At 42.5% G+C, this 24,039-nt stretch overlaps 1 protein-coding gene across 1 annotated transcript in view; it reads left to right on the forward strand.

Annotated features, from left to right (window-relative positions):
* Positions 1-4,128: 4,128 nt before the first annotated feature.
* PPM1F (protein phosphatase, Mg2+/Mn2+ dependent 1F) overlaps positions 4,129-24,039 on the forward strand; it is a 51,090-nt gene continuing 31,179 nt past the window's right edge. The window contains exons 1-2 of the mRNA XM_089690600.1: positions 4,129-4,312; positions 17,459-17,595. Coding sequence (XP_089546726.1) covers positions 4,152-4,312; positions 17,459-17,595 — 298 coding nt within the window. The 5' untranslated portion in view covers positions 4,129-4,151. The remainder of the gene's footprint in view (positions 4,313-17,458; positions 17,596-24,039) is intronic.

The raw sequence follows: 24,039 nt of genomic DNA on the forward strand, positions 1-24,039 counted from the left end.
CTTCTCTGCTCCTAATACCTATGCACTCTATCCTCTCTAACTCTTCTCATCCCTAGTTGTAAGCCCTGTTCTTTTGATCTGCCATGCATGCACCCCTTAGAGATTTCAAAGCAGGTGGATAAAATGAACCATGCAGATCTTTTACTTAGGTAGTTAAGTAGGACTGCAGAACAGTTCTCAAAAGACATCTTCACATACATTCCTAACAAAGTTCTCTTGTGCCCTTGAAAAGTGCCCCATGTGGCAGCCATACCTTTTTTAGGTAGCAAGTTCATAAAAGAGTCCATTTCAATGTAAAAGTCCATTATTGGCAGTAAATCCACAAGAGGTAGTAATAATCTATAGGAAGGGTCCAACATAAGATAGTACAAGTCCATATCGCTCCAGACCCTACTGGAAACCCTGATTGGGCTCTCCCCTCCCTCCAGGGCACTAATGAGCATTTATTTATATGAAATGACCTGTAAAGGGTGGTAGCCTTCATGGAGAGAGAGGAAAAACCTGGCCAACAGTGTTAACGCTTCCTTCTCAGGAACCACCAAGTCAACCAAGGACACAATATAAATTATTAGGCTTACATTGTATTGAATGGCGTTTACACCCAAATACAGTTGCAATAACCAACCCCAGAGCAGATAACACAATACAAGAAAAACCTTTGACATACAATAGATAATATAGGATCTGGGATTAAAAATACCGTTTCAGCTTTTGTAGATGACACCAAGCTGTGCAGTGAAATAACGTCCTTACAGGAAGTCTCCAACTTACAAGCCGACCTCAATGCACTGTTTAATTGGGCAACTATGTGGCAAATGGGGTTTAATGTTGATAAATGTAAGGTTATGCACTTGGGGGCCAAGAATATGCATGCATCATACATACTAGGGGGGAATACAACTGGGGGAATCAATGGTGAAGGATCTGGGGGTAGATCCCAAGCATAATAATGGCATGCAATGCCAAGCTGCGGTTTCTAAAGTTAGCAAAATCCTCTCTGGTATTAAAAGATTTATAGACTCCAGAGAGAGAGAGATATTTTACCCCTGTACAAATTTAGTAAGACCTCATCTGGAATATGCAAGTCAATTTTGGGCACCAATTCACAAAAAGAACATTGGGGAACTGGAGAAAGTACAGAGAAGGGCAACCAAACTGATAAGAGGCATGGAGGAGCTCAGCTATGAGGAAAGATTAGAGGAACTGAATTTATTCTCTCTTGAGAAGAGGAGATTAAGGGGGGATATGATCAACATGTATAAATACATCAGTGGGTCATATAGTGAACTCGGTGTAGAGTTATTCACCCTGAGGTCATCACAGGGGACAAGGGGGCACTCTTTATGTCTGGAAGAAAAGAAATGTAATCTCCAAATACGGAAAGGTTAATTCACAGTGAGAGCTGCGAAAATGTGGAATAGACTCCCTCAAGAGTTGGTTCTGGCCAGCTCAGTGGACTGCTTTAAAAAAGGCCTGGATTCTTTCTTAGATACACAGAATATAACTGGATAATAACATTTATAGGTAAGGTTGATCCAGGGAATACCTGATTGCCTCTCGGGGGATCAGGAAGGAATTTGTTTTCCCTGCAGGAGCAAATTGCATCATGCTTTGCTGGGTTTTTTGCCTTCCTCTGGATCAACTGTGGGTGTAGAATTATAACTTTTTTTTTTATGGTTGAACTGGGTGGACTTTTTTCTTTTTTTTCAGCAAGACTAACTATGTAACTATATATATATATATACACAGAATGTTTCAGAAACACCTACCTACAAACATACTTACTGAAGCTTGGCCAGGAGGTTGCTAAGTGAGGCTTAATTGTTAATGCTCACCTCCACCATCACAGGAGTGAGCTCTCAAATGCTGAGCTCAGAGCTTCTGCATCAAGGAAGAGAAAGAGAACGTGAGAGCGTCTGAATCAAAGAAAGAGCTCACTCTTGTGATGGTGAGGTGAGCAGTAATGACTAGGCCTCACTTAGCTATGTACTCGGAGTATTCCAGTCAGGCCCAGATCTAGGGGGTGCTGGGGTGGGCTATGCACCCCCAGTTCTTAGATGAGCCTCTCCAGATCTCTGAGAGCGCATCCAACTGATCCATCAGACCTAATGGGGACAATTGATGTAAGGGGGCACTCTGATAGGGATAGTTGATGCAAGGGGGCTCTCTGATGGGAACAATTGATGTAAGGGGGCACTCTGATAGGGATAGTTGATGCAAGGGGGCTCTCTGATGGGAACAATTGATGTAATGGGGCACTCTCATAGGGATAGTTGATGCAAGGGGGCTCTCTGATGGGAACAATTGATGTAAGGGGGCACTCTGATTGGCACAGTTGATGTAAGGAAACACTTTGTTGAAGCAACTGATGTAGGGGCACTTTGGGGGGGATTAATATCAGGGGGTACTCTGATGTACACGTTTATATAAGGGGCAATCTAATGAAGACATCTAATGTAAGAGGGACTCTTATAGGAACCCTGATGTGACGGGGAAACTTTGAGGACTTCTTATGTAAGGAGGGACTCTGATAGGGACACTTGATATAAGGGGCCACAGGTTCTATTTAATCATCCTAATACATAGTAGCGCTCTCTATTCACTCCCGTACTGCCTCTGCCCTGTCATTTGTTACTTCTGAGTTATGACTCTGTGGTACAGAAGCAAGCCAAGTGAACAGGGAATACTGGTTCCATGCATCTCTGTCACACTATTGACATTATGCCCCAACTTTTTTTTACTGCACCCCCAGATCAGATAGGCTAGATCCGGTTTCCAGTCATGTGATAGACCCGCTAGCCTCTTGCCTACTGAAAAGACCCTGTCCCGGTTGGGTCTGTCACAAGTCAGACTTAGGGAGATATGTAAATGGCCCTCGCCTATAGCAAGGACATTCAACTTCATTCAGGGCTGCACAGTTTGTTTTTATCTACAGACACCTCTTATCTGCATAGCCAGTCTTTTTGCAAAGGTGATCTAAACCTTTAACGCTCAAATGCTTGACGTGCATCTAAACCTGCCTAAACGTGTGAAATGGGCAGCACAGTGACTAAATGGTTAGCACTTCCGCCTGGCAGCACTAGGGTCGTTGGTTCGAATCCCAACCACAGCACCACCTGCCTGGAGTTTGCATGTTCTCCCTGTGCCTGCGTGGGTTTCCTCCGGGTACTCTGGTTTCCTCCCACACACCAAAGACATGCTGGTAGGTGAATTGGATCCTGTCTAAATTGGTCCTAGTATATGAATGTGAGTTAGGGACCTTAGATTGTACGCCCCTTGAGGGTTAGGGACTGATGTGAATGTACAATATATATGTAAAGTGCTGCGTAAAATTGATGGCGCTATATAAGTACCTGAAATAAATAAATACAGGGCTTTATGTGCGGTTTTTTTTAAGTACTCGAGTTTGTACACGATACGAGGGATGTCCTTTATAAGATACAGGAGTTAGAGATCCCTTAGGGGGCCCTTCTTGTTGGGATCGATGTGGAATCTCTGTATACTTCTATACCCCATCAATGTGGTTTACAGGCTGTAGCCTTCTTTCTTGAAACTTAATTTTTAGACTATGGGGCCTGAAATGAGTTTATCTTTGAGCTGCTGGATTTTGCACGTTTCAGCATAACATACTAGCACATTATAACATTTCCTTGCAGGGGGGAGTTTTTTTTTCATCCCTTTTTGCTCAGTTTACTACTGCTCCAACTCTAGGCTTCAGAGACAGGCAGAGTGCCTATCTCTGTACACAGTGTAGCAGAGAATGGCTGCTGTCTCTACTATGGCTGTCACTGTTCTCAATCCAACAAGCGCACCAACCATCCCAGGAAGGTGAGGGAAAGTGGTGTCACAGCTGTCACTCTGCGACTCCCATGCTGGGTTTGTTTGATGTGGACTGTACCACTAGGAAGGGGGTGAACAGCGCGTTACAGCAGCGAATTTTAGAGGCGGCTAGGACAAAAGTGAACAATTCTCTGTAGGATGTGATGTGTGTCGTCCGGGTGTTATCCAGAGCCATGTACCGGCACACAGAGTCCAGCCAACCGGTATGAGTTGTGCGGCCCCTCCCTGACCCCCCTCCTCTCTCCGCGCCCGGTCCTAATACACGTGCAGCCCCGCGCCACTTCCGGGTTTCCGCACACTCAGCTCTAGGTATGGCGGCGGAGCAGGAGGCGGCGGGGAGGGAGCTGCTGGCGGCTGTGTTGCGGGACCTGGCTGCTCCGGAGGGACACCCGAGGCCACAGAACCGGAAGCTGAGCCGTGAGGAGGCGGAGGGCGAGCTGTGCGAGGCAGTGCTGCGGCTGGTGGGAGGAAGGTGAGGCTGGTGCACGGAGAGCTGTGTGGGGGTGAGCTGGGGTGAAGGTGCATGCTGTGTATAATACCTTATTGGGTGCCAAGAGGGAACTGGCTTTGCTGCAGACACAGGAGTTGTATGGGCTGTGTTGTTCCAGCAGAACACTGAGACTCTGAGGGCCAGTTCACACTACATGCGTTTCAGTTGCTTTCTTCTCTGCATCCAAAATGCACAGAAAGTAGGTTATATGGTTGTCAATGTCATAGTTCACATCTGCTTGCAGAAAAAAAGTAGAACAGGCTGCATTCTTTCTGCACAGAACTGTATCGGGACGTGGTAAAATGCATCAGAAACGCACCGGAATGCACCAAAATGCATCATGAATGCACATGTCCCTATTTAAGGGCTAGTTCACACTACATGTGTTTCAGTTGCTTTTTTTCTGCATCCAAAATGCACAGAAAGTAGGTTATATGGCTGTCGGTGTCATAGTTCACATCAGTGCTTGCAGTTCCAGTGCGTTCTGGTTGCAGAAAACAAAGTAGAAAATGCTGCATTTTTTTCTGCACAGAACTGTATTGGAACATGGTAAAACGCAGTGGAATGCACATGTCCCTATTTAAGGGCCAGTTCACACTACATGTGTTTCAGTTGCTTTTGTCTGCTTCCAAAATGCACAGAAAGTAGGTTATAGGGCTATCAGTGTCATAGTTCACATCAGTGCTTGCAGTTCCAGTGCGCTCCGGTTGCAGAATAAAAGTAGAACATGCTGCATTTTTCTGTACAGAACTGTACCAGAATGTGGTAAAATGCATAAAAAATGGACCGGAATGCATAAAGAATGCACATAGTTCACATCAGTGCTTGCAGTTCCAGTGCGTTCTGGTTGCAGGAAAAAAAAACAGGCTGCATTTTTCTTGGCCAGAACTGTATTGGAACACGGTAAAACGCACTGGAACGCACATGTCTCTATTTAAATTAAAGAAGAGGGGGAAAACATGAACAGGAAAGCATCAAAAATGCACATGCAGAAATGTATCTGGAGTGCATCTGGACTGTTTCTATAGTGTGAACCGACCCAAAACTGAAGGAAGAGTTGAGAAAAAATGAACTGAAATGCATAAAAAACACACTGGAATGCGTCAGAAATGCATCCGGAACGCATCTGCGTTTCCATAGTGTGACCCAGCCCTGAGGAAGTCTTCACTGGACACTTAGCCAACCCTCTTCCTGACAGCGGCAGAAAATAAACCGCTTGACGCATGTAATTGTGTCAAGTGCTTGGGTGTTCATTTATTTTGTTGGCCAGGATAATGTATTCTGGTTATTGAAGTGAATTAATGCTCAAGCACTATACATGCCCAGCGTTAACATGCATTTACATGTGTCAAGCATTTTTTTTTTTGTGCACAAAAATACTGCTGCTCCTAGATGCACTGGCAGTGTTTTCTGCCTCTAAGCATGCATGGACACATAGGCTAATGCAGACCATAGACGGGTTGAACATCGGCTGATTTTTTTTGAACGATAAACAAAAAATCGGTCGTTCATTCAGCCGACGTTACCACCGAGTAAAAAAAAAATTGGCCAACTAAATCATAAAGTTCACCCCATAACTTCTGTACCTTGCAGGTCACTGCTCATACACCGATTTTTTTTTTTTTATTTTATTTTTTTTATCGTTTTAAACGATCGGCCGATTTTTGCCATCATTGCCGGGAAAATCGACCGATCGTCCAAATCGGCCTAAAATTTTCCAACATGACCGATAATACGATAAAACGGCAGACCAATTAACCCACTAACAGTGCGAAAATCAGCCGATTTTTTTTTTTTTTTTTTTTTTTTTTTTTTTTCCAATCGATTTTCGAACCGTCTATGGCCGGCATTACATGCATGGGCATTTAGAGGCGGAAAAAAAAATGCCAGACGCTGCTGAGAGCAGTGCTAAAACCGGCTGAAACGTGTGACACAGCAGGCTCTGCTCATAGGGCATAGGGAATATGTGTCAGAATATTCAAGGAAAAAAAAATGTGGGGGGATCTTCACAAAATAAGTTTACACACTTCAAGATTCTTCAAATTATTAGGATGGGGCTTGAAATACAATGTGGAAACTGATTCCACATTCTGACCATAGATACGCTTTAACCATGTGCTGACCGCGCTGTAGCTGAATGACGCCTGCAGCACAGTTGTCATGTTATGGTCATATGACATCCTCCCAGAACCATGCCCACTGCGGTGCACACCTGGTGCTCTCTGTGATCACTGTGTCTTAAGGACACAGCTGATCACATGACACATAAAAGGCCCTTTACCATGTGATCAACTGGGTCCAATTACAACTGATTATGATGTAAACATACTTGCTGTTTAGCAGTACTCTTCTCACTGTCACAGCATGAGGAAAGTACTGCCGATAACTGGCAAATGTGAAAGGAGACATCTACAGTGATAATCAGGGCAGCCCCGACAGTGCCACCTATCAGTATTGCCAGTCAGTGCCACCTATCAGTGCCCACCAACGCTGCCTATCAGTGCAGCCTCATCAATGCACCTCAGCGAAGGCGAAACATAACCTGTTTGCAAAATGTTGCAATATAAACTAAGAAACTTTTGTTTTTTCAAAATTTTTCGGTGATTAAATACCACCAAAAGAAAGCTCTATTTGTATGAACAAAATGACCCAAATTTTCATATGGGTACAGTGTTGCGCGACCGTGCAATTGTCATCCAAAGTACGACAGTGATGAAAATTGGCCTGGGCAGGAAGAGGGTAAAAGTGCCTGGTAGGCAAGTGGTTAAAGGAGTTCACCTTTGGGAACATGTTACATGTTCACCTGTTTTTAGGGTGGAACATGTAACATGTTCCCGATCCTGCAGCTGACACCCGCTTCCCTTCCTGTGACAGAAGTACGGGAAGAAGTTCTTTGTACTAGCTGTCGGTTTTCAAAAACAGCGGGGATCTGCCCACATGGCCACGTCATTCATTCATAGTGTTCTGTGAATGGACTAGAAGTACCAACAACCTCAGCGGCTGTCGGCTTGTAGTCCTCAATGAACTACCGTGGCGCTTTGAGCACTGTGGTAGCTCACTGAGAGCTGATTCACACATGTGCGGTGTAGATTGAAGCTCAGGTTTCATAGCTAATTGACGCAGCAGTTCAGGTCAGGATGTTATCCTGTTCATACATATGCAGTTTAAAACAGTTCCCATAGAAGTTAATAGCCTGTAATCTGCACCTGAACCAGACTGCACTGCTCAGAAATTGAACAGGACTCTTTTTTCAATCCACACTGCCATTGCACCGGACATATGTGAACAGGCACCATAGGGCGCAATGTTATTTCACATGTCATGCAGATTGGATGTGGTTCATATATCCGCATATATGTGAACCGGCACTTAGTCTTCCTGTCAGCAAGTATCGGCTTGCCCGTATGGTATGTACGACTAGCCATATATACTGACAGATCTGCAGGAGACCTGCTCGGCACCAGCGACTTGCTGATCGCTGGTGCAATGGTTTACAGGCTCCTAACACAAAAAATAATAAACGCATATTTTTTTTACCTGCAAAAAAAATAGTGCATTTATTATTTGTGGAAAGGTGAACTTAGTGGATGCAAATAAAAACATCTAGAACAAACAATAAGCTTTTAACCACCTCCCGCCCGCCATATAGTCCAATGACGGGTGCAAGGTGGTACTCTCTTTCTGCATGTGCGGCTCAGGGAGCGCACGGTGATCGGCGGTGCGCTGTGTCCCTCGGACACAGCGGTTCACCGATCCACGGAAAGAGCCGAAGATGTCGGCTCGGTCATGTGATCAGCTGTGTCCAATCACCGCTGATCATATGTAAACAGGGAAATGGCAGTTATTGGCATTTTTCTCCTTACAAGCTGTCACATTGATAGCTCGAGAGGAGAGCTGGTAATCGGCATTCCGCAGAGGGGACATGTACACTGATCATCAGGGCACTGATGATCAGTGTAGCCCCAGCAGTGCCACCTGTCAGTGTCCATCAGTGCCACATATCAGTGCCTACCAGTGCACATCAATGCCACATATCAGTGCCCATCTGAGCTGCCTTTCAGTGTCATCCATCAGTGCTAGTCAGTGCCGCCTATCAGTGCCAGTGATGCCTGTCAATGCCCATCAGTGCCACCTATCAGTGCCCATCACTGCAGCTTCATTAGCGCACATCAGTGAAGGAGAAAAATCACTTATTTACAAAATTTTATAACAAAAACTAAAACGTTTTTTTTTTTTTCCAAAATTTCAGTGGTTTTGGTTTACGAAAAAATAAAAACCCCAGAGGGGATTAAATACCATCAAAATAAAGCGCTATCTGTTTAAAAAAAAATGATAACATTTTCATATGGGTACAGTGTTGCATGACCGTGCAATTGTCATTCAAAGTGTGACAGCGCTGGAAGTTGGCCTGGGCAGGAAGGGGGTATAAGTGCCCAGTAGGCTAGTGGTTAAAGAAAATAATGCACATACAACCCCATCAAAAAGTATGGAATAACCACTCTTGGAAAATGTTTGTTTCATTGTGTAGAAAATATTCAGTTGTTTAATTGTATAGAAAAATAATCAGACATGCCTCAAAACTATTTTCATTTAACATTCCAACCTTCTGGCTTTAATAAACACTTATAAATAAAAAAAGAAAGAAAACTGTAGTCAATTGCAACTTTTTCTGCAGATCAAGCAGAGGAAAAAAATATGGAATCACCATATACAGTAATACCTCAGTTAACATAATTTTCGGTTTACGAATGAAAATCCATTGAAAAAAATGCCTCTGTTTACAAATTTTTTTCGCAATACGAAGTGTATGTTGGTGCCGATTTTTAAATGCAATTGCCAGTTTTTTTATTTTCTTCACTATAGCTCACAAAATTAGTTTTCCCTTTCCCCGGAGTTAATAGATACTTTGTTTCTTTTAAGAAACTAAAAGGAAACATTGTTTCTCTTAACTCTGGGAAATAAACTAAAAGAAAACGTTCTTTCTTTTAGCTAGGGGAGGTTGTGACAGCTGAATGTCTGAGCTGTAGTGAAGGAAAAAAAAGCGATTAATTACATTTAAAAACCGGCACCATAATAAATAAAACACCGTGGGATCCCCCCTCCCATCCATACCAAGCCCTTCGGGTCTGCTATGGATTTTGAGGGGAACTCCCATGCCAAAATGAAAAAAAAAATGGCATGGGGGTCCCCCCCCCCCAAAATCCATACCAGACCCTTATCTGAGCATGCAGCCTGGCAGGTCAGGAAAGGGGGGGGGGGGGCGAGTGAGCACACCCCCTTCTGAACCATACCAGGCCACATCCCCTCCACATGGGGGGGTGCTTTGTAGCAGGGGGGGCTCCCCCCACCCCAAAGCACCTTGTCCCTATGTAGGTGGGGACAAGGGCCTCTTCCCCACAATCCTGGCCGGTGGTTGTGGAGGTCTGCGGGTGGGGGGGCTTATCGGAATCTGGAAGCCCCCTTGAAAAAGGTACTCCTACTCATTCACATAAAAACAAAGTGTAGTGTGAAAAAAGACAGGACATGGTCTTTGACAAGTCCTTTATTAAAAGAAAAAACTAAAAGAATGTCTCCCGCAGTGTCCAACTTCAATCACTGTTGGGAGACATTCCCCCAACTGCAGACCCCCACAGCCACAGGCCAGGGTTGTGGGGAAGAGGCCCTTGTCCCCATCAACATGGTGGAGCCCTCCGTGCGCCAAAGCACCCCCCCCATGTTGAGGGCATGTGGCCTGGTATGGTCCAGGAGGGGGGGAGTGCTTGCTCGTTCTTCGTGCATGCTCAGATAAGGGCGTGGTATGGAGTTTGGGGGGACCCCCACGCCATTTTTTTTTTTTTTTACTTTTGGCATGGGAGTTCCCCTCAAAATCCATACCAGACTCGAAGGGATTGGTATGGATGGGAGGGGGGACCCCACGCCATTTTTTTATTTTTTTAATTGCCGGCAGTTATTTTACATTCAGCTGTCAGTGGGGAACGCCGCTTACAGCGGAGACATTAACATATGGCTGTCACTACTAAAATACCTCATGACTTAGTAAAATAACTCATGCGGTATTTTAGTAGCGTTTACTTTTTTTCTGACCTTCGGAACGGATTCATTGGTTTTTAATGCATTCCTATGGGAAACGGCATTTCGGTTTACGAATTTTTCACTATACGAAAAGTCCTGCAGAGCGAATTAACTTAGTAAACTGAGGTATTACTGTACTTTGCAGTTCTAAAGCAAACATCTGCATCAGATTACATTTGCTAATTAGTCTGCAGTTAAAAATGAGTGCTTACACTCCTTGGTGAGCTGATTGACATGAATCATGGCTCCAACACGAGAGATGTCAGTGGAAACAAAAGAGAGGATTAGAAAACCTCTTCAAGAAGGTAAATCATCACGGAATATTGCAAAAGATGTTTGTTGTTCCCAATCACCTGTGTCTAAAATCTGAACCAAGTACAAATCAAATGGGAAGGTTATAAAAGGGAAGCATACTCCTAGACCAAGGAAGACATCAAAGCGTCAAGATAGAAAACTTAAAGCAATATGCCTTGAAAACCGAAAACAAATGAGCAGAAACTGGAGTCAGTGTCTGTTACCAAACTGTAAGACATCGCCTAAAGGAAATGGGATTTAAATACAGAAAATCCAACCGAAAACCATCATTAGTTAAAGAAAAGCAATCATGGACTGTGGCTGACTGGATGAAAGTGATAAATCACAAATCTGTATTGGGTAGGGTGATGATGCTGGAACTTTTGTTTGGTGCCATTCCAATGAAATAGACTATTTCCTGAAGAAAACATGCAAATGTCCACAATCATTGATGATATGGGCTTGTATGTCAGGTAAAGGTACGGGGGAGATGTGCATTTATTGAAGCTATTGACCAATCAGTGATCACGTGAATCGGGTCTTCACACAGAGGTCCCGTACAGCAATCGTTGTTCCCCTGGGTGCCGTCCGCAGTGGCTCACTCCCAGGGAGCGCGCACAGGCACTGCATGCAGGGGGGGGCGTTTAGAAACGTTCACCTGCTCTGGCAGCGCTCCTATCTGGCTGTTTATGTACATGGGCCAGATGGGAAGTGGTTAATGAGACATGCAGGGTCTAAAAGACCCTGCGTGTCTCCCCTGTCCTCCGCTGAATGTAATGCCGATCACACTGCATTACATTGTTTCCTAGCCATGCTGGCTGGGGAAACTGTCAACGGGGACCAGGAAGTGACATCATACATGTTGCTTCTGGGTCAGGGACGAGATGGGGAGGAGAGTGGATGTGTGTGCACTCTCTTCCCTGCCCTCTACCTTGCAGCACCCGCTGTGCTGGTCCCGGGCCAGAGATGGCCAAGCAGAGCCCGGGATACATAGTGGGGGAGCTATACCCTAAGAGGCATCAGTGTTGTACAGCTTTCCCTTTTTGAATGTGTAAAGAACTGGCAGCTGCAGACAGCCAGGACTAAAGGTGCCTACAGACTTTAGATGGTGGCTGACAATGATCTTTCCTTTTGAAGGATCATTGTATAAACATGCAGGTTTGCGTTAGATCAACTTGAATTTTTGTGCCTTTTGTATTTGTTGTCACCAGAATGTTTTAATGCCCCCATCACATGCTTGGCTTCACATTTTTATGAACGCAGAGTCCTGCAAAATTGCTGCAGGTTTAAAGAAGTTTTTGGAACTGTAAAATGCAACATGCAGGACTCATTTGCCAGCAAACTGCAATACAATACATTTTATTCAAGTTATATCAAAATGAATAGCAATTCATCAAGGGAAAACAAACCAAAAAACTAAATATTTATCTCAGAAGATTTTATTAAAAAGTAACTTTCCAATATGGCAGCCTGGGGGCTTCTGCCCATCACTGACCTAAACCATGCTCTCAGCAGTCATATTTTCTACTAGTTTGATAGGTCCACTGATTTTCCTGAATTTCACATTTCAGTCATCCCTGCAATAGAGATGATTTTTTTTTTTTGATAATTCCTAAGGGCCCTTCACACCATTGTGGTGGGGTAACGTTCATTTTGAATGGCACCTCACTGCACCTACTTTACAGTGGAGCGCAGTGATGCATTATTGTACAATACAATGCACTGTCAAAAATTCATAATGCTTCATTTCTGGTCTATAATAGTGCTTTGGGCAGCTTATTATTTGAATTGGCTGCCCAACTGGGCTAATGTGAATGAACTCCAAGATTTGTCCTCCTCTAAGAGAATTCAGACACTGCATCTCATTACAAACTGAGCTTGATCCAGTGATTACAGTAAAGGCACACTACAAAAAAAAAAAAAAAACACTTTGAGAAAGGACAAGGTGAACAAACTGCAGTTTCCTCAGACTAGAGAGAAGTATGAATCATTATAATGCAGAAAGCATTGTCAAAATTCTTGCAGTGAAAATTCACCTGAAAAAGATAACCCCCACCAACAGTGTCATACGTTGTTAAAGTTGATCTCCAGGCTTTACAAAGAAATACTTGCCTGAAATGATGGCCTTGTTCCTTGGCAGGTTCCAGTTCTTTCTTTGCTATTTGGGAGGATCCTTCTTGCAGTATCCATGTCTCTTCTTGGTGATGTGGGCACTGCCTGTTGGCTGCTGATGGTGACAATCCCCTGGATCCTTAAGGTGGTTCTAAAGTCTCTAAAGGTGTAGGGTTGTGTGTTTTTTTGTTAAACCTTTAATGCATTCTGTACTTTAAGGTTACCTTCCACTGTGTGTCCCCTCTCTTCCTCCCTAACACTTGCCTATCTCCTGTATCTATCCAGCGCTATGCCCAGCTGCTGGTCTTCTCTCCCTCTTTCTGGTCTCAAAGACTGCCAAGAACAGTGGGAGCCATTGGGTCTTGCTGATTTCAGTCAAATCCAATGAGCATAGAACAGGGGGCAGGGCTGAGCCAGGTTGTGTGTCTATGGACACACACACAGCTTGGCTCAGCAGCAAGCGCACGTCTGCCCCCATAAGTGGCTTGCTATCTGGGTAGTTAAAGAAGAGGAGCCAAGACCACTGGCAGGGGAGACCCCAGAAGAGGAGTTTCAGGACAGCTCTGTGCACTACCATTGCACAGATCAAGTAAATATAAATCTTTGTTTTTTTTTTTTTTTAAAAAGAAACTTTACAGTCACTTTAAGTAGTCAGTTCTGTAATTTGTGATAGTGATGACTTTTTTCTTTTTTTTTTTTCTTTCTTTCTATGAACGAAAATGCCAATTCCCAGTCCTTTGTAAATTTTTTTCACCTATAGATCAAATACTATTAGGCCTCTTGCACAAAGACATAATATTTTAATGATGTTTATACTTGTTGGCAGGTCCTGAGTAAAATGTTCTGTAAAGACCTTGAATATAAGCACGTAAATGTGCTTTTGCATATACATACATAAAATTCTTCCTTTTCTAGTTGCCAGTGTTGCAATATTTGCATGCATGTGCGCCTAAATTGCTGCACGCAAATGTATGTTTTTTTTTTTTTCTTCTAAGTCTCTGTACTTATCACTGTATTACTGATTACACAGCTGTGTGCATTGTTCCAAGGACAACAGTGCAATCGTGTTCAGATCAGCAAAAAAGTGGTGATTTTTAATTCTGTTTGCAAGATGCCTTATTTTAAGTATTACGTGCAAACATAATGTTGCTTTAAAGAGAATAAAATGTACAGATCCTCAGACAGTAGTACTAAGTAGTAAATCAGTGAGTGATGCAAGTTAGCTAGGAAGAAATAAGTAACTGTGAGTGAGCAGTCAGATGTCTCAGCAGGCCCAACCTTCATACCTATCATACCACAAATGCACTTTGCCTAATACCAGTTGTTTTCTCCTTGTGTAACGACAGCAATATTTAGTCTCTTTTTAAACGAAGAAATCTGCTTAGCTTGGACACCACCTTGTTTGTGGGTTTTGCTTCTTGGTGTATAATATAACAAGCACTAATAGGGAAGTGCAGAAGTCATAAAAAATATTCAGGTTAATTTGAAAATGCTGAGTATGCCAATAGATTATTTTAGCCTTTACTTTGCTTTAAGTTTATATTTGAAGGACACATAACAGCCCTGATACCTTGAGCTCACAGGAAGTTGTTTGAGTGATGCTTCGTGCCCTGGAATCAAGTGTATCATCTCTTTTCCTTTATTTTTCCCAGTGCATGTATCGGCAACTCATTTTATTTGATTTATTTACTTTTTTAAATGTAATCCTAATACAGTAATCCAATTGCAGTTCTCAGGTAATCTTTAAAGGGCAGTTGTACATTTTGGTACAGTTTTCCTTAGACTCCCCTCACCTCTCCTGCTGGCTGCATCATTAGTGTTTTGTGAATGGGAAAACTACAAGTCCTGACAGCCTTTGCAGTTTTCTGCTTGTATTTCTCAATGAACTACCAGTGCGCTGTTGATCGCTGTAGGTAGTTCATTGAGCTTCCTGCCAGAGTGTAACTGCCTGCCCCTATTGGAGGTAAGGGTAGTAGACAGATACAGTCTACAGGACCGTAGCATTACGCCCATGATTTGCTGATTGTGGGTGCAATGCTTTACAGGTCCCTAACAAAACAAAAAAACAATGCATATTTTTTTACCTGCCAAAAAAAAAAAAAAAATATATATATATATATATATATATATATATATATATATATATATATATACATATATACATACATACATACATACACACGCACATTTTCATACTCTTAGATTGTAAGCTCCAACCCTCTTGTATTGAACTGTATTGTCTCCTGTTATATTGTAAAGCGCAGAGCAAACTGTTGGCGCTATATAAATCTTGTATAATATTTATATAAATATATATACATTTATTTTATTTTTTGGGGGGAAAGTGAACTTATCTTTTTAAGACAACACTTTGCTTTACACTTTTCAGTTTAGCACTTTTTATTGTTGTCATCTGTATTTAGCCTGTGATTTTTATCAGTGGATATTGCAATTTGCAGGATCTTCCTTTTCACATACTGTGGTGATTATCTTGGCTACCTAGTTTGTTCCTGATATGTTTCCTCTGTATTACAATTGCATCTGTCTCAGCATACTTCCTGCTATGACAACATTTCCTCCCAGACTTCCTTCCGCCAATGGCATTTCCTGGCGTGAAGCCTTTAGAATATGATCGAGAATGAATGACCATTTTCACTTATGGATCCTGATTGATATGTCTACCAGTAAAATCTTTACTCATCTGTTGTAATTAAGTGACACGGACAGAAATCTTATGACTGTATTTCCAAGTCATACTATGCATACTTTTTCTAAATACCATTGTTCTATAAGAAAATACAAAGCATCAGCTTCAGTCCACCCAAGGCCAATTGAATTATTTTTTTATGTACTGGAGAACAAAATTTTTTAAGCTAACATTTCAGGATATCAGACATCAGGTAAGGGTAAAACATGCAACTGTGTGACAGGTATATTGGTCTGAACGAGTACATCTTGCATCACTTCTTTTTTTCACCACTAGATTTAGCTTTTTGGCATCTGTTTCCCATTACTGTAGGTGGCCAAATTTATTGCAGATTAAACCACTGAAGTGTAAGTTACAGTGGGTATAGAAAAGAATTGCCCCCCCACCACACTTTAAAATAATCACATTTTTTTCCTTTGCAGCCTGAAATGGGAACATTATCTAGCTGTGTTTACACAGTGCAAATTATAACATCCAAGTGAAAGCTAGAACACTGTCATGTCAGAAAAAAAAATTAAAAAACAGAATTACTGAGTTGGAAAAAGGATCACCCCCCCTCCTAAAAAATGACTCAATTGGGTGTAGCTAATCACCTTCTCAATGGCACACAAAGCTATTTGACTATCAGCTGTGGTCATTTTCATTAGCTCAGCATAAAAAAGCTTTCCTGAAGCATTTTAGTCCCTGGTCGTGCAACTGAAGCAAACAATCAACTATGGGTGGCAAGGCACTGTCAAAAGATATCCGGGATGAAGTAGACGGGCACAAATCGGGCGATGGATACAGAACAATTTCAAAGGCTTTATCAATGCCTAGAAGCAGAGTGAAGTCTATTATTAAGAAGTGGAAGATATTTGGTACAACACAGTCTCTGTGAATCAGGATGTCGCTCCCAACTGGATGAAAGCCAGGAGGAAGCTGGTCAGAGAGACTATTAAGAGGCCTACTGCAAATCTGAAGCAGTTGCAGGAATTTATGACAGAGTGGTTATTGTGTGCATGTTACAACAATAGCACAAATTCTCCACAAATGTGGCTTGTATGGGAGGGTTGCAAGGAAAAAAGCCACTCAAGAAAGGCTACCTACAGTCACTCCTCAAGAAAGACCACATGGAAAAAGGTGTCAGCTGAGACTGAAATTGAATTATTTGGCCTCCACACTAAATGATATGTCTGGCAGAAATCCAGTATAGCTCACCATTTAAATAACACCATCCCTACAGTACAGCATGGAGGTGGTAATCTCCTCTTATGGGTTCTTGTCACAATAGAAGGAAAAATGGATGGGGCAAAATACTGTCAAATTCTTGAAGAAAATCTGCTGCCTTCTGGTAGAAAGTTGTCAATGGGAAGAAGGTTTACCTTCCAACATGACAGTGACCCAAAGCACAGCGAAGTGACCACACAGTGGTTGAAGGAGAAAAAGGTGAATGTCCTTGTAGTCCTAGTCAGAGCCCATTCATAAACCCCACTGAAAATCTGTGGAATGACTTGAAGACTGCAATCCACAAACTGTCACCACCAAATTTAACTGAACTTGAGCAGTTCTGCAAAGAAGTATGGGCGAGTATTGCAAAGTCTAGATGAAGTTAGTAGACTTCTCCCAACTGACTAAGGCTGTAATTAAAGCAAAATGTGTTTTTTCCAATTCAGTGATTCTGTTTTTTGTTTTTTTGTTTTTTCCTGACATGTTGGTGTTCTATCTTTCATTTGGATGCTATAAGTTGCACTAAGTAAATACAGCTAGAAAAAGCAAAAACTGTGCCTGTCTTAATTTCAGGCTGCAAAGCAACAAAACGTGATTATTTTAAAGGGGGTGATTCTTTTCTATACACTGTATTTGGTCTGCCTTTTTATTATGTTATAGGTTGTTCGATTAAAAACGAATGCTTTGTGACATTTTCAGTTTTATTGATATTGTGTTTATTTTCTGTTCTTATACAGAGGTGGTCCCTCGTGGCTTATTGCCAGCCTAACCAGGGCTGCTGTTGACCAGACGCTGCAGAATGACCTGGCCTCATTTGAAGAAAAGAAAGGGGATGTGGTGGAGGGATCACAAGGTGATGGCGAAACTGAAAATTGTGAGTATTTGAGATTTGTGTGATTTGAGATCTAATCTTTGAGATTTACCTCACCTTGTTATGGTGCATTGCCTGTATTTTGTGATCCACAGAGTCAGATATTGAACTTTAACCTTTTTGCTGCCACTGGTATATGTGGGTAGCAGCGGGGGGTGGAGGGCCCTGTCTCTCAGACACGCTCCCAGGTGCAACAGCAGTCAGCAATGTGTGTAAATCTTACAAGTTGGATGTCCAGTGGATCAAGACCCCCTGATGCCTGAGTTAGAGAAGAGGTCACCAACAATTTGTATCACAGGCTTTTCAGGCTTTGATACAAAGTTTAGTGGAGAAAAAAATACTAACCACACTTAAACCCCCAACGTACACACATAGGAAAGTAACCGCAAGCATTGGGGGTGCATATGTATGAAAACCTTGATTACACTACGTATGCTGCATATTTTAGGACCTTTATTCACAATGAACTCTAAAATGATGGGGCTTTTAAATCACGGTCTATGGAAAATATAGGGTACCAAAATTTGTTGCAGTTTCACAAGCCCACACAAAAATTGGAACTACCACCATTTAATTCTTCACATCTTTGGCAGTAAAAGGGGTGTACAGTTTGAAATATGTATGGCCTTTTGAGTTGTTGCACTTTAAGCGCAAAAATGTCCTCCGAATGCATTCTGAATGCTTTTTTTTTTTTTTTTTTCCCCTTTTTTGGGTCATTTCAATTGCAAAATCTTTTTTTATTTTCATCAAGACAATGCTTCTGGGTGACTTTTCCTGTGTGGCTCCAGGAAAATGGGGAAACTAGCCACGAGGTGGCTGTCTAACCCACACAGCACCCAGCAGCAAACGGGCACTGTCCAAACGATCCCAGATTTATGCCCAGGGAGGTCTGCCTATAGGAGGTGCCGAAGTTTTTTTTTTGTTTTTTTGTTTTTCTGCCCAGTGTCCTACTCCTGTAGGTGGGGCTATACAATCCTGTTTGGTCATGGATAAAGAAGATGATGCTGTGTCCATTAGTGAACGCAGAGAAAGGTAGTTTACGGTGAATCCCGTTTTTCATCAAGGCAATGCTTCTGGCACTTTTTCTGTCACACCACTTCCTGTTTATCCCTTGGAAGTGTCCTTTGCGTGTTGTGTAGAGAAGATATCTAGCAGGCTTATTTATGGCCATTGCAATGCTGAGACTGCATGCCTGCAACAGAAGGCATTATTGGGTCCATCCATTATTGATGGAGCTTGTCATTGTCCAGATACAGCCTTCTGTGCTTCATTTGTCCAGATGTGCATGTGGGTTCAGATCATTTTTTTAATTCTTTTTTAATGCGTTCCAGTACAGTTCTGTGCAGGAAAAATGCAGCATGTTGTACTTTTTTTTTTTTCTCCTGGAACTGAAATGCACTGGAACTGACTGCACTAGTGTGAAGTATGCCATTGGCACACGTGACATACTTTTCATGTGTTTTTGACGCAGAAAGCGCTGCATATGGTGTAAGCTGGCCCTTAAAGGATAAGTTCACCTTTTCAGGCAGAATTTCACTTTTCATAATAAATAGAAGCGTTTTCCAGTGCTATTTCTGGTCCAGCCATCCCAGTGTGCTTTTTTCTCACTTACCCAATCCAAAGGACGTTTAATTTTTTGAAAGTTTCTGTGAAATTTTGAACAGAATCTCAGATTGCATAATTTCCTGTAAATGGTCTCTCAGCATTCACTTCCTGTAGGCCACTTCCCAGAAGCCTTCACTTCCTTGTTGCATCACAGAAGGTGTGATAGGGTGTGTTCACCACTCTGGACCTCCTTCATTACAATACTACCTTCCATCCATCAGCTATGTAGTGCAAGTGCCTATCTGATTGGATACAGATTGAGTATTTTGTTCGGGTGTGTCCTCCTATTCCATATTTCTGGTAAGTCTAAAGGAAATTACAGAGATTGAACGATCAGATTTCATAATGTATGGCCATTTTTATACAAGTACATAGGGAGTGGACGGAGACACTCAGTTGTCAGGCCATGTAGTGAAGACTCACCTTCCCTCATGCATTTGTTTTGCAAGAAAAGCTCCAGAACTTTTTTTTGTGGAGTGGTGCGTTACTGAAGTTTTTGGTGCTTTTGCCGCTCTTTGTGTTGTCATTACATATTAAAAGGCACACCAACAATGCACATTAGCAGCGTGTTCCTGAAATGCTTGGCAAAGCATGCATTTTCTGTGCAGTTTGCCATGCGTTCAGACACACAGATGTGAATGGAGCCTTTTTGTTCTGTGTAAACGCACCATATTCAGTTTCAGGCCACAGTCACACCGACAGTAGAGGGAGTGCATGTTTTTTTTGGCTAGTTTTACAAGTGAGACACATAGGGCAGCCCGTTGATTTCAGTGGGCTGCACTACACGTGGCAAAGTAGCTCATGGTACATTTTGGCTTGATGCGAGTTGCACATTGTTTACTGCGCATTTTTTCCTGCATTTGTCACCCCTTTTTCATGTGGCAAAATGTGTGCTTGTTTCTGTGTTTAGTGTGCCCATAATAATTGACACTGTAAGCGCAACTAGTTAATTTTAGCTGTATAAATGTGGCCATACACTATACAATCTAATTGTACAATCACCTTTAGAATTGCCAAAACTATATAATAGGAGGACACAGCACCTATCCAATCACACCATATCCAATCAAGCAGGCCCTTGCGTTACATTAGGGGTGTCCCATGGGCTGCATGCGGCCTGAGCTCGTCTGAAGGGACGCTGGGGTAGCCAGGCAAATGCATGTGGAGAGATCCCAGGGATGCAGTGAAAAATAGTTGATGGGTGAAGGGTGTGTACTAATGAGGTCAGTGCAGGATGTGTGCACTAATTAGATCAGCTGGTAATCTGCTTACAGGCTTCTGCTGGCTCCTCTGTCCTGTCTACATTCCAGGAATTGAAAAAGCTTTCTAAGAAATTTACCAAGGGCTAAGGCAAGGCCTTTTTCTCCAGATCAAAGAGAGCTTGAATAATTTTTCCAACTGAGGTGTGTTATTCCCACTTCGCTGCCAGGTCCTTGTGCTGTACGGACCTGACAGCTAGGGGTTTTATATACAATCCACTGGCTGCAGCCCTCAGGATTGTGCATAAATCTGACAGGTAGACTCCTGCCTGCCAGGTGGAAGCAGTCAGGCGACTCTGCTGCTGCCGATCACTTCCACAGCCCCATGTTCCGGTGCGTTCATGACTTCACTTCCGGGATACGGTTGTCACTTCCGGATCATGGCTGTCACTTTCCTGGCTAGAATAACCAGATAAACATGTATTGCAATGCGTTTTGCATTGCAATACATCTAATGGAGGCCAGAGGAGATATGCAGGATCTTTTAGACCCTGCATGTCTTACTAAAAAGAATCTGTCACCAAAAATCATGTCCACTGTGTCCCTTGGGGGGGGGGGGGGGGGGGGGAGTTACACCCAAGTACACCCCCCCCAAAAAGAAACATTTAAGGCGCGCCCCCCCCCCCCCCCCCCGTAAATGCACGTACAAACATAAGTGCACACGTCGGGCGCCTACGGAGTCAGCGTTTGTTTTTCATTTATTTACCGGCTTTAATAGCTCAGCGAAGGAGCTGTCATTCTTGGAGGGCTAAAGGAAACAAAGGGCGCGGTCACCCAGTGACATTACCCAGTAATCCGCCCCTTAGTTTCCTTTAGCTCCGGGGAAAGTGAAGAAAAAAAATCCGATAATTACATTTAAAAACTGTCACTGACATATAGTGACAGCCAGTGAGGAAGCCTTTCTGTATACACTGCTCCTCTCCTGCCCCCTCCTTGCACACACTGCACCCCCCCACCCCCTCCCCGCTACAAAGAGGACCTGTCACTTTTATGTTATCACATAGGGGACTGTTGGTCCCCTATATGATAGCAATAAAATAAAGTTAAAAAAATATATACATTAAAGTAGAAAAAAATACAAAACAAAATTGGAGCCTTCCCACCCCCACATACACCGACCTTTTGGTTTTCGGCCACATGCATTCTGAATTTTATAGGTTTTGGCACCAGAATTTTCAGTTCGGTGCACCACTAATTGGAACTACCGCTGTTTTATTCTCGAGGGCAGGGGTAGGCAACCCTAAAGAGGTGGAAATCTACCTGAACAACGAGGGAGAAGTCAAAGATCACTGGGCACAATGCCGCCTTCTCACACCTTATTTAACCAGTTGCCATATGGCGTCCATCCAGGACGTGCATTGTGCATGCCCAAAGGGCCACGCTGTGGCGAGATCTGTCACCGGCCGTGTGCCTCGCACACAGCTGATGACAGATCTGTGTACTGACCCAGTTGCCAGTACCATGTGACCTGCTGTGACCAATCACAGCAGGTCACATGACAGTTGTATACAATGGATGGCTTCCTTTCATCACTGATCACTTCCCCAAAGTAGTACAATGTTACTATGGTAACATTGTGCTACTTTGGTCATAGTGTAATATGAAAACAAATCTTAAAAAATAAAAGAGAAGAAATGTAATAAAAAAATAAAAAGAAATTATATATATATTTTTTTCATACTGTCACCAGTCAGTGTCACTGATCCCTGCCACACCAGTTATATGATGAGGCTGTATTGCACTGGTGACAGTATGCAAAATTGTGAAAAATGTTTTTAATTTCTTCATTTACCTAAAAAATTTCCAAAATTGCAACTTAAAAAAACTCGCCATGCCTCTTATGAAATACGTCGGACTGTCTACTTTGCAAAAAGAGGTCATTTTGGGAATATCTGTACTGTTCTGACATTGTTTGGGCCTCAAGAAATTAGATTGGCTGTCAGTACTTCAGGATTGATCATTTTTCAGATATATCCCATAGTTTGTGAACTCTAACTTTCCTACAGACTAAATAATAAATACTGATTTGGGTTATTTTCACCAAAGAAATGTAGCAGAATACATCTTAGCCTAAATTTATGAACAATTATTTGCAAACTTTTATAACAGAAACAAAGAAAAAAGTGTTTTTTTTTTTCTCTTTTTTTTTTTTTTGTTAATTTTAGCAAAAAATAAAAACCCCAGCGGTGATTAAATACCACCAAAATAAAGCTCTAGTTGTGTGAAGAAAATGATACAATATTAGTTTGGGTACAGTGTTGCATGACCACGCAATTGTCATTCAAAGTGTGAGAGCACTGAAACATGAAAATTGGCCTAGGCAGGAAGGGGGTAAAACTGCCCGGTGTTGAAGTGGTTAAACCTCTAATGGCTGTACTACCTTATCAAAATCACGTGCACTGCACGGCAATCATGGGTTTAAATCAGACGTTGAGAAGGCAACATATCACCTGCTCACCACCTGTCAAACACACTTGGATTGCTTTTCAGAGGAGCAGCAGTGCCCACTGCACTTATGAATGAGCCCTTAGCCATTGGCTTCAGAGGTAGTTCATTTATTCAAAGCAGAACTCTGTACATGTACATCCTCTAGGTTGCTCTGCTCTGGGATCGCTGTGTTCGGTGGAGAAAGCGGATGTGGATCCTGGTACGTGGGGCCCAGGGATCATGTGGTCACATGATCAGTGTCAACAAAACTGTTATGAATAAATTCAACTAGTTGCTCTTAGTTCAGTTAGGATGCACAATAAAGTAGCTACCATTCAACCCAACTGTGGCCAAAATGCTCAAAAACTCTTAGGCTGGGTACACCATATATTGCCTGGTTCAGCAGGAACCGCCCGACATTCAGACCATGTGTATAGCTGTCCTTCTGGCAGAAGCTGGTCTAAGGACAAATATGTGGCAATAAAAACAGCAAAAAGTCATTATAAAAAGCAAGCTGTACAGTGGGGAAAATAATTATTAGATCCCCTGCAGATTTTGTAAGTTTGTCCATTTACAAAAAAATGGTCTATAATTTCTTAGCATGTGTATTTTAAATGATAGAGACGGAATATCAAACAAAAATCTGGGGAAAAACACATTTTACAAATTTTATAAATAGAGTTGCAGTTCAGTGAGTAAAATAAGTATTTGATCCTGTACCAACCAACAATAATTCTGGCTCGTACAAACTGGCTGTGTGCTCATGCATTACACCTATTAGTCCTGTCAATTTAAGAAGGTGCTCCTAACGACAACTCATCTGTATGAAAGACATCTGTCTATCACCCTAGGCAAGACCAGAGAGCTGTCAAAGGACGTCAGGGACAATATTGTAGACCTGCACAAGGCTGGAATGGGCAAGAAGCTTGGTGAGAAGGAGACAACTGTTGGAACGATTATTCGCAAATGGAAGAAATACTAAATAATCATCAGTTGCCCTTGGTCTGGATCTCCATGCAAGATTTCACCTCATGGGGTAAGAATGATCAGAAGAAAAGTGAGGGAGCAGCCCAGAACTACACAGGAGGAGCTTGTGAATGATCTCAAGGCAGTTGGGAGCACAGTCTCCAAACAAACCATTGGTTACACAATACAC

Source organism: Staurois parvus, unplaced genomic scaffold, assembly GCF_062004578.1.
Source record: "Staurois parvus isolate SC_StPar_1 unplaced genomic scaffold, SC_StPar_1.0 ptg000535l, whole genome shotgun sequence".
NCBI lineage: Eukaryota > Metazoa > Chordata > Amphibia > Anura > Ranidae > Staurois > Staurois parvus.